Here is a 9,794-nt window from a genome sequence, read left to right on the forward strand (position 1 = left end):
AGTTTCTAATTGAGCATATTTCCAAAGAAAAACATTTTAAAGAAAATACGTAACCCTTTAACACATTGCGTTCATATTCTGGATGTTTTGCCCTCCAGGTCTCCGTCACGTAACCGGAAACTTTGAATTGCATCGCTACAAAACCCGCCGTTTGGAACCTTTATTTTTAAGAGTGTAGTGCATAATATTTCACAAACTTTTTAAATAAAAATACAGGCAGCATACAGTGTATATTGCACAGTATGCAATAAGCATCCATCATATGACCATATAATTCCTACTTATCTATTCAGTATTAAAAACACACAAAATGTACAGTTTTTTGCTTTTTCAGTGGTTTCTGTGGTTCTCCCCCTCTGACGCGTGCAGTCTCTGTATGTGTCATATCTCTCCTAGTTTGCAGTAAACAGTGTTTATTTGTTCTGAATCGGGTTCTTCTGCCTTGTGTACTGTAGCTCTTACTTTAACAGTTCTGTCGTGTCCGGATCGCTGTTGCTCCGGATCCTCTATCATTAGGGTCACACTGTTTACTTGACAGACCCTGGGCTGAGAAAGACACAAGCCAACAAATAAACAGGTCAAACAGAGTTTCACTGCATCTAACCTGGTAATATCAGGCACAAAATAAAGGTCAAATCTCACTATACAGTTATGATTCATCAAAACATAACATACATGTCGTGATGGAGTGTCATAGATGGTTGCTTCAGTGTTGTTTGCTGGAGGATTCTGGGATGCGCCTGGCTTTTCCACTGTGCTGTAGATGGTTTCATGATGCTGTTCAATCACTGTATTCATGCCACGGCCTGTCACAGCGTGACTGGACTGATACAGAGAAAGAACAGAGTTAAGAATGACAGTCACGACAAATAATTGCGTTCCGAGAGAGAATTTGACTGATACCTGCGGATGAACTTTTGAAGTCTTTCTTTTCTTGACAACTACTACAATCAAACCCATAAACAATCCCAACGCAACAGCGACGCAGGCAGTGACGGCGATCCAAGAGATGAGGTCTGGTGGAGAAGGCGAATCACTTTGCAGTTTTTCATGGCCTAGAAAAATTAAAACAACAAAACAGCTATTTATACAAGGATGGAGTGTCTATTTACGCTAAGTGTGAAAAGCCCGGCTTGTTGGCAGAGGTTATTTACACTGACTCCGCCCACTGACGTGTGGCCCAATCAGATGTCAGTGGGCGGAGTCAGTGTAAATAACAAAATAAGATTACAGCTGGATTGTTTACTCCCATCACATATCAGATTAGAAAAGTATTTATTTCAAGAAAATATTCGAAAATTGGAAATAAAGTGTTTAACGTGTTTAATAATAAAGTGTTTATCATTAATGGTAGGTGTAGGGAGGGCTTTATTGTCACAATAACGCAGCATCTATTCAATTATTTTAATAAATATAAATAATATATAAATAAAATAATTTACACTATGTTATTGCATACCGTTTTAATGTACAACAACACTGCACAGCGCCACCTACTGGTCCGTAGATGCGAAAAATGGCTATTTTTGATATAAATTTTGAACAGTTTGTCCAAAAATCATATAAGTCTTGTTAGACTTGGGGCGTAATGCCGAGTCAAATGATATCCAATTTTCCCATATCGGCCACTTTGGGCATAATTTTGTGCTAAAATGCTGTATTTTATGAACGCATGAACGTATAGTTTCAAAACTTGGTATGGGTCATCGGCACGATGCTCTGAAAGAATCTGAGAAGTTTTGGACCAGAAAAAATATTTACATGCTTATAACTTTGGATTTGGTTGCCTTATTTTCACGAGAGTCATCTCCTTACATTTCTGAATCCTTGCCGAGTCCAACGTTACCAAACATGCTAGATTTTGCCTTATGGTTAACGCAATGTTGTAAATTAGCAATTAAAAAACATTTGCCAGTATCTTCGAAACCATTAGACCGATGGAGACGAAACCACCGTAGGAAGTTTGAAAACATAGGTTGTTGGCTAAACACTAATGGCCAAATGTCAAAATTGTTATAGTAAGTGGCAAAAAAATCCAATCAAATTCGCTTTTTATGCTCTCATACATATAAATGTATATAACTCTAAAACAAAATTAGATATATTCACCAAATTTGACACACACACACATGTATGGGCTCACTCTGAGAACACATAAAAAAAAAAAGGTGGAACTGCACCACTTGGTGGCACTATAATAGAACATTACAAGGACATTGCCTTGATGTTATTGTATATGATGTATAACTCTCATGATGTTAAATGCTACATTTTATTCATTGTGGCTCTTCGGCTATCAGGTTAACCATAAGCTACATTAGCATTAAGATATCTGAGATAACCTAATAAGATAACCTAATCTAGCCTAGTCAAGCTGCTAAACCACATGCCATGAGCCCCGAACCATTCAGGTCGTGGGTTTGAATCCTGTGTGGCACATGCCTAGACCGCATGGGTATAGATAGGTACTGTGGCCAGAAGTGGTGCAAAAGTCACTTCAGTTCCAGACATGGTGTAGTCTGGTTATCACCAGACCAAGCTCAATCTTTTAAGATTGAACATTGGTCTGGGGAGTCTGCTATGTATTTTCTACTGCACAAGATCAACGGGCATAGTTCAAATGACTCTGTACGCAATTGTATAGTCAACCAATCAGACCAACGATCCGGGTGACGTACTTTGCAGAGCTACATGAGAACTCCAGGCAGGAAATGTGTAACCAAACGTGCTGATCAGCGGTTTGCAGAAGCAGCAATGGAAGCGAGAGATTTTTGCAGGTTATGTAAAATCAAACATGAAAGTTTGTGGTATTTACACCCATTCGAGCGATTGGTTTGCTAAACTAAAGAAGCCATTGAGCATCATGAGAGGTTAAAAGGAATTGGATAGAGCCCTAACAGCTCTGGAATTGGATTAAACCAGGTGGATAAGCCAGTTTTTGATTGGTTCCCGCAAATATGTAAAGGAAGCAGCAGAGATAAATGTACAGGTTTCCAGCTAAATCAAATCGCCTGTAGATCAGGTTGGGTTTACCCAGTCTAGACGTGGTGTCTATCTGAGAAGGAACTCAATAAATAAGACATGTGGTGCATTTAAAAATTCTTCATTTTGAGTTGATTCTCACTTGAAAAGGTTTTTCATCGTGGAAGTTTTGCATTTGGTGAGCTAATTAAATATTAAAACTAGGTCATATCGATATTTTGTGTACAGTTATTTAATTATGCCATCCAGTATCATGGACTCACTCTCTCTTGTTTCATACAAACACAGCTGCTGCCATTTTGCGACGATTGTTTTGAACACTGGATCACAAGATAACAGTTACGATTTTAAAACAGTTTCATCTCAAATCAATATCTCTTATCCCCATAATTATTAATGTGTTGAAATGCTGTGTAATAAGTGGTATGACTGTATACTGTATCTCTTAAATGTGCGTCTAGTTTGAACTTGCCGCGCTGCAGCTGCTCTCTCCATGGAAGCTTTACGTTTAAAGACCTAAAAAAAATGTTCAACTCAGATCAATATTTCGTGTCTAGTTATTTAATTATGTGACAAGTAGCCGTGTAATAAGTGGAATAATGTACATCCAGCCGGTTGTTATCTCAGAATAAACCCCTTCAGGTGTGTGTGTGTGTGTGTGTGTGTGTGTGTGTGTGTGTGTGTGTGTGTGTGTGTGTGTGTGTGTGTGTGTGTGTGTGTGTGTGTGCGTGTGTGTGTGTGTGTCTGTGTTATCTCAGAATAAACCCCTTCAGGTGTGTGTGTGTGTGTGTGTGTGTGTGTGTGTGTGTGTGTGTGTGTGTGTGTGTGTGTGTGTGTGTGTGTGTGTGTGTGTGTGTGCGTGTGTGTGTCTGTGTTATCTCAGAATAAACCCCTTCAGGTGTGTGTGTGTGTGTGTGTGTGTGTGTGTGTGTGTGTGTGTGTGTGTGTGTGTGTGTATGTGTGTGTGCGTGCGTGCGTGCGTGCGTGCGTGCGTGCGTGCGTGCGTGCGTGCGTGCGTGCGTGCGTGCGTGCGTGTGTTTTATCTCAGAATAAACCCCTTCAGGATGATGCTAGACCTGATCCTGATCACCCTGTCAGGGTTTATTCTCAGATCACTGGCTGGATGTACATTAACCCTTACTTATTTTATCTTATTTTATTTTATAATCCTGAAATAGGGGCTGTATCTGAAATCACATACTTCCCTACTATATATAGTAGGCGGAAAACAGTATGTGACAAAAGTAGTATATCTGAATTCACAGTCCTCATCAAACTCATTATGACCTACTACTTCCAGTAAGTGTGCATACAATGGATACTTCACTATCCCAGTGACAACGTCCAGATTACATTCACACTATATAGAACATATCGTGAAGTAATCACTTAAAATTAGTACCTACTCAAGAGAGTAATGTATTCCCCTTAATACTTTAGAAAATTAGTTTACACTGACAATTTGTAAAATAGTTTCAAAGAAGCTTTACAGAAATGAATGAATTCATGAACATTTGCAATACTTTAATGCCTGTCCACATTTGGCACTTTAATACACATATTTGTGACGATATAGGCTAAACAAGCAGTTTGTCGTGCCAAACATAATCCCGACATTTAGCCTATCAACCGCCTCCATGTTTACCTTATTAAATATGCATGCACTTTGTAAAGCCATGGAAACTTAGTTTATTTTTCAGCATCTGAAGGAAACGGTTATTAACTTCAGACAGTGTTATAAACACTCCTCCGCGGTCCTTTATTAGAAACCAGAGGGGATTTACATGAGCATGTTTCCACAGATGTGACAGCTATTAAAACACACACACTCGTTGCATGCTGTACAGAAATATGCAAATAAGAACAGGGTTTACAAATGTGTGAAGTGTGAAACATGAACCAAGATGAGTATTAAATAAACTTACAATTAATGTTGGGAGAGTGAGAATGATTCTTGCTGACGTGGTTGTTGACTTGGCACCTGAAGCCACTGCGGTCCAGAACAGCGACAGTGATGTTGATGTCGGATAGAGACGGCTGTGTCTCCTCACACACGCTCTGGTCGCAGTCATACGAGGCCCAGCTGCCATCGATGGAGCAGTTCACCGTGGCCCGACACACTCCAGCAGACGAATTTACATCATGGGGACTCACTATGATTCCAGGCACTGAGAGAGCGTCTGCAAAAAGACCGTAGATGAGTTAGAGGCAACATCTGAGCTGAGGTACTGAAGTATAGATACAGGAGTCAACATTTGAAGAAGATCAAAACCTTTCATCAAAGTTATACATGAATTTTGAACAATACCCGTTCTTGTCTTAGGACAACTTTGAGGAACTTTTTTGATCCACTTCAAATGTTGAGTACTACATCATGTATGTAAATGAGGTCTTACTCTCCACTATAAGATTGAATGCAGCCAGAGTTTTATCCTCCCACTTCGGAAGAGCCTCGTATAGTCCACTGTCATTTTCCTGAACGTTGTGTACGGTCAAAGACCAATCTGAGAAGTTTAAACTCATTTTTTCCCCCAAACCAGGTGGAACTCCATCTTTGTTTGCAAGCAACTGATTCCTGTTGAATCGTCGCCATATGACTTGAGACTGGTTTCCAGAACTGATGCTCAGACGGATCGATTTTCCTTTCAATCCATAAAGATTCTCTTGGCATTTAGCTGCAAAATCTGAAGGAATGAAACACAATTTAAGTCTGAATCATCTATTACACATCCGTTCAGTATTCTGAAGTTTAGTATCGTCCTACAATCATAGTGAAACAAGAAACTGAGCACTTTTTATGATTAACAACATTTGAACTTGTTTGTGAAACTGTTCTGCTGAAGTCAAAACTCCTGGTTTGTGGCTTTGCTGCGGTAATGCTCTTTAACTGGTACATTGCATCAGCCAATCAGAAAGCAGTTCAAAGGTGCAGAACTTGACATTTCAAACTTTTGAAGGATGTCACTTATGTTCACTGCATTTACTTGATCAAAGAATATATAGCAAACTGTAATTAATTCCTGCGATCAAAGCTGAATTTTCAGCATTACTCCAGTCTTCAGCGTCACATGATCCTTCAGAAATCATAATAATATGATGATTTGGTGCTCAAGGAAAAAAAAAATTGTTACATTTTTACATTTTTACAAAAAAAAATGTTTTTTTTCTTTGGTGAATGGAAAGCTTAAAGAACATTAAAATATTAATCTTTTGTAACATTATGAATATTTTTACTGTCATTTAATTTATTTGCCATTTTGTCAAAGATGAGTTTTAAGGGATAAATTATTGGGGACTTTTAAAACTTAATGACCCCAAACTTTTGAGTGATACAACATGCTAAAGAAAGTCTGGAAATGGTCCACCGTGACGAAAGAAATGTCCTATGAGTTTGGAAACAACACAAGGGGTGTTTAGTGAGAAATATCATGTCTTAATCTGAACAAGAAACTGTGAGGGAATCTTCAGATTATATTTTGAGCAGGGAAATCCATCACAAAGTAGATTCGTACCTAAACTGAAGCCAAAAATACAGAGCAGAAAGAGTTTCATATCTGTCAGCTCGACTTTGAAGACTGAAAAATAAGACACCAGACTTCCTGTTGAGCACCTGCAGGGCGGAAACAGGAAAGAAAACGAGAAGTTAATGTCAGCAGAGCAGTTTTCTGCAAAACAAGCTTTACATATAGAGCATCAAACCAAAAATGTATATATATATATATATATATATATATATATAATTCTATTTCAATTTCTCATATCCACTATATATCCGCCTCAGACTACTTCTGTAAAGCTCAACAAAATAGAAAATATACACAATTGAAAATGAGCGATTATTGTACAGTGTGTGAGTGTGTGTTAGTGGGTGTGTGAGTGGGTGTGTGTGTGTGGGGGGGTGGTAAGTTATGCAGTTATCAGAGCGTATCAGTGTAATTTTCTGCCAATTCTGGTGGAAAATCTGAATCTCACTGAATTTTCAGTGCATTTTTCACTGTTTTTTTTTTTTTTTTTCACAATGAGTCACAGACAGCAGAAAAGGTCACCTCCACCAACACACACACACACACACACAGTTTCATAGTTTAAGTCTCGCCAACTAAATGTATTCCACTAGCAGATATTATAGATTCTGTATGTGAAAGTCATGCAACTGTTTATGTATTACACAAAATTAGGCAGACACTTTATAACACTTTATATAATGTACAAAAAACTGGCATGTTGTCAAAAGTACGTTACTTGTGTTAAATCAGACATTGTTCAGAAACAGCTGTGCACAGAATGCAGTTATGAACTAAAATGAAATAGATTATGCATGCACTCACATATCAGTTATTACATGTCTAATGTATGAATGTAATAAATTGATCACATGACGAGAGAGTTATAATCTCTTACCTGCAAGCTCTGCTGTGGTAAATGTCTTGAACAGGACGAGAGACAGATGTGTGTGTTTCCACTCACAACTGAATTATGAACTCTTCCTGTTCGTTTGCATATGAGTGAGTCCCATGATACAAACGTGACGTCTTTTGGAAACTCTCTGATTAATACGATGACATCACAATCTATCTACCTATCTATCTATCTATCTATCTATCTATCTATCTATCTATCTATCTATCTATCTATCTATCTATCTATCTATCTATCTATCTATCTATATATCATCTATCTATCTATCTATCTATCTATCTATCTATCTATCTATCATCTATCTATCTATTATCATCCATCCATCCATCCGTCTGTCTGACAATCTATCTATCTATCTATCTATCTATCTATCTATCTATCTATCTATCTATCTATCTATCTATCTATCTATCTATCTATTATCCATCCATCCGTCTGTCTGACAATCTATCTATCTATCTATCTATCTATTATCCATCCATCCGTCTGTCTGACAATCTATCTATCTATCTATCTATCTATCTATTATCCATTCATCCATCCATCCGTCTGTCTGACAATCTATCTATTATCCATCCATCCATCCATCCATCCATCCGTCTGTCTGACAATCTATCTATCTATCTATCTATCTATCTATCTATCTATCTATCTATTATCCATCCAGCCATCCATCTCTCTATCTGTCTTTCCGTTCATCATCCATCTACCCATCTGTCTGCCTGTCCATCCATCCATCTATCTATTACATTGACTAAGATATTATAATACAAAATCATTTAAGCAGCATAAGTGCCAATAAGTCTTTAAACTGGTTTTGCATTCCTTAAACAGCACATATAATTAAATAAGCACTGACAGGACAGCAAAAACATCAACAAATATTGAGTCACAATCTTAAGTGTTTGGATTCTGTGTGTACATGTGATTGTTCACAGTTACGCAAGTAAAAAGCAACGTTGTAAAGTGACTTCCCCGCAGACGCATCTGCATTAATCTTTCATTTTCATGATGCTGGGAATTTTAGGGAATACACAGCGGGTGTTTTTAATACTCACCTCACAAGAGCACAGGTGTTGCGAAACTGATTTAACACCGTCCATTGAGCACAGATAAAATCACAGCGCACCTGCTTCAAAACTTCTCATTTATTAAAAACAGTCATTTGAGATCATTAGCAGTTAAAGTGATGAAAGTCCAGTTCTGAAAGTGACTAAACACAAACGGAAATTCATGAAACAGATGTTTCCTTACAGCCACAGTTAAAGACAGGCAAAATGTGCTTCAGATCAACCAAAGTCATTCTTTATCAACAACGTAAGCCATCTGATATAATAATAATAATAATAATAATAATAATAATAATAATGTGTTTTAAGTGGTTAACAGGGCATTGCTAAGTGGTTTATATCACCAAAAAAGTTAAATCGCCCATCGCTTATACAACTAATTTCATAAAACTATTTAGACATGATTTGAAGAGTCTGTACCATAATAAGTGCAGGACAGATTATGTGTGAAAGTTCAATAAGGTCAGGGGTTTGTTCAAATCACTAACAATAACAAAAAAACTAACTAATTATTATTATTATTATTATTATTATTATTATTATTCATAATTCATAGGCACTTTGACTATATCCATTACTATAATTCAAAATATATTCTTTCACTCTTCTTCATTCTCTTCACATATAAAACAGACCATGTACAGTTAAGTTGGACCCAAAGAAAATATAAAAAATAAACCCTCCTCCTCGAGTTAAAGTGCTTTTAGTATTGTTAACAAAAACATCATTGCGTTTATTCCAGTGACAAAAGATCAACTATAGGGAGAAAAAAACTAGATCTTTACCCAAAATAGCTCTATATACTGGCACTGTTAGACACAAGATAAAAATCACATAGATGGATTCCAGTCTCTCAATAAGACACGCACAAGTTATTCACTCTAAATGTCGTACCTTCGCTCTATCATTAACTACAGTACAGTGGTTTAAATATTATGATTTTTTTCAGTCTATGTCATGCAACCCTCCAGTCCATCGTAATCCATCTGCAAAAATAGATCAATATCCACGTGTTTATAAAATCAGGTAATGTCCATCAGAGTTTACAGAATAGTTGTTCTTCTCAAAGTGTCTCAGATCTGTGGCATCGCTACTCTTGGCCACAAGGTGGTGAACTAGTCCATCGCAGTGAGCGGCTCCATCACACTGTACGTTTTGTCATGTATAAAGCAGCAGATCTATGTTGAATCATCATTTGATCCCACATGGTCTAACAGTTTAGTAGTTTACAGTATTTTATGTCTGCGACTATGTTCGGAAAGGATCACTAGGAGACTGTGCCTACTGTATGCACTATTTTAAAAGTTGCATGTAAATTGATGT

At 37.4% G+C, this 9,794-nt stretch overlaps 1 protein-coding gene across 1 annotated transcript; it reads right to left on the minus strand.

Annotated features, from left to right (window-relative positions):
• Positions 1–89: 89 nt before the first annotated feature.
• On the minus strand, positions 90–7,433 carry LOC307155399 (uncharacterized protein). The gene is made up of 7 exons (XM_079865999.1): positions 7,384–7,433; positions 6,495–6,592; positions 5,379–5,666; positions 4,908–5,162; positions 904–1,055; positions 676–825; positions 90–546 (listed from the first exon to the last, which is right to left on the minus strand). The coding sequence occupies exons 2-7, from the start codon at positions 6,532–6,534 to the stop codon at positions 382–384; spliced, it is 1,050 nt and encodes a 349-aa protein (XP_079722125.1). The 5' UTR covers positions 6,535–6,592; positions 7,384–7,433; the 3' UTR covers positions 90–381.
• Positions 7,434–9,794: the final 2,361 nt, after the last annotated feature.

This window comes from Squalius cephalus (genome assembly GCF_949319135.1).
Source record: "Squalius cephalus genome assembly, chromosome: 3".
Lineage (NCBI taxonomy): Eukaryota > Metazoa > Chordata > Actinopteri > Cypriniformes > Leuciscidae > Squalius > Squalius cephalus.

Bases quoted from the DNA above. Each gene is read 5' to 3' on its own strand.
- LOC307155399 (XM_079865999.1), bottom strand. From the start codon at position 6,534: ATGAAACTCTTTCTGCTCTGTATTTTTGGCTTCAGTTTAG. The intron at 1,056-4,907 runs GTAAGTTTATTT...TAATTTTTCTAG, and splicing joins TCACTCTCCCAACATTAATT to GCCATGAAAAACTGCAAAGT. The intron at 547-675 runs GTATGTTATGTT...TGTCTTTCTCAG, and splicing joins ATGACACTCCATCACGACAT to CCCAGGGTCTGTCAAGTAAA.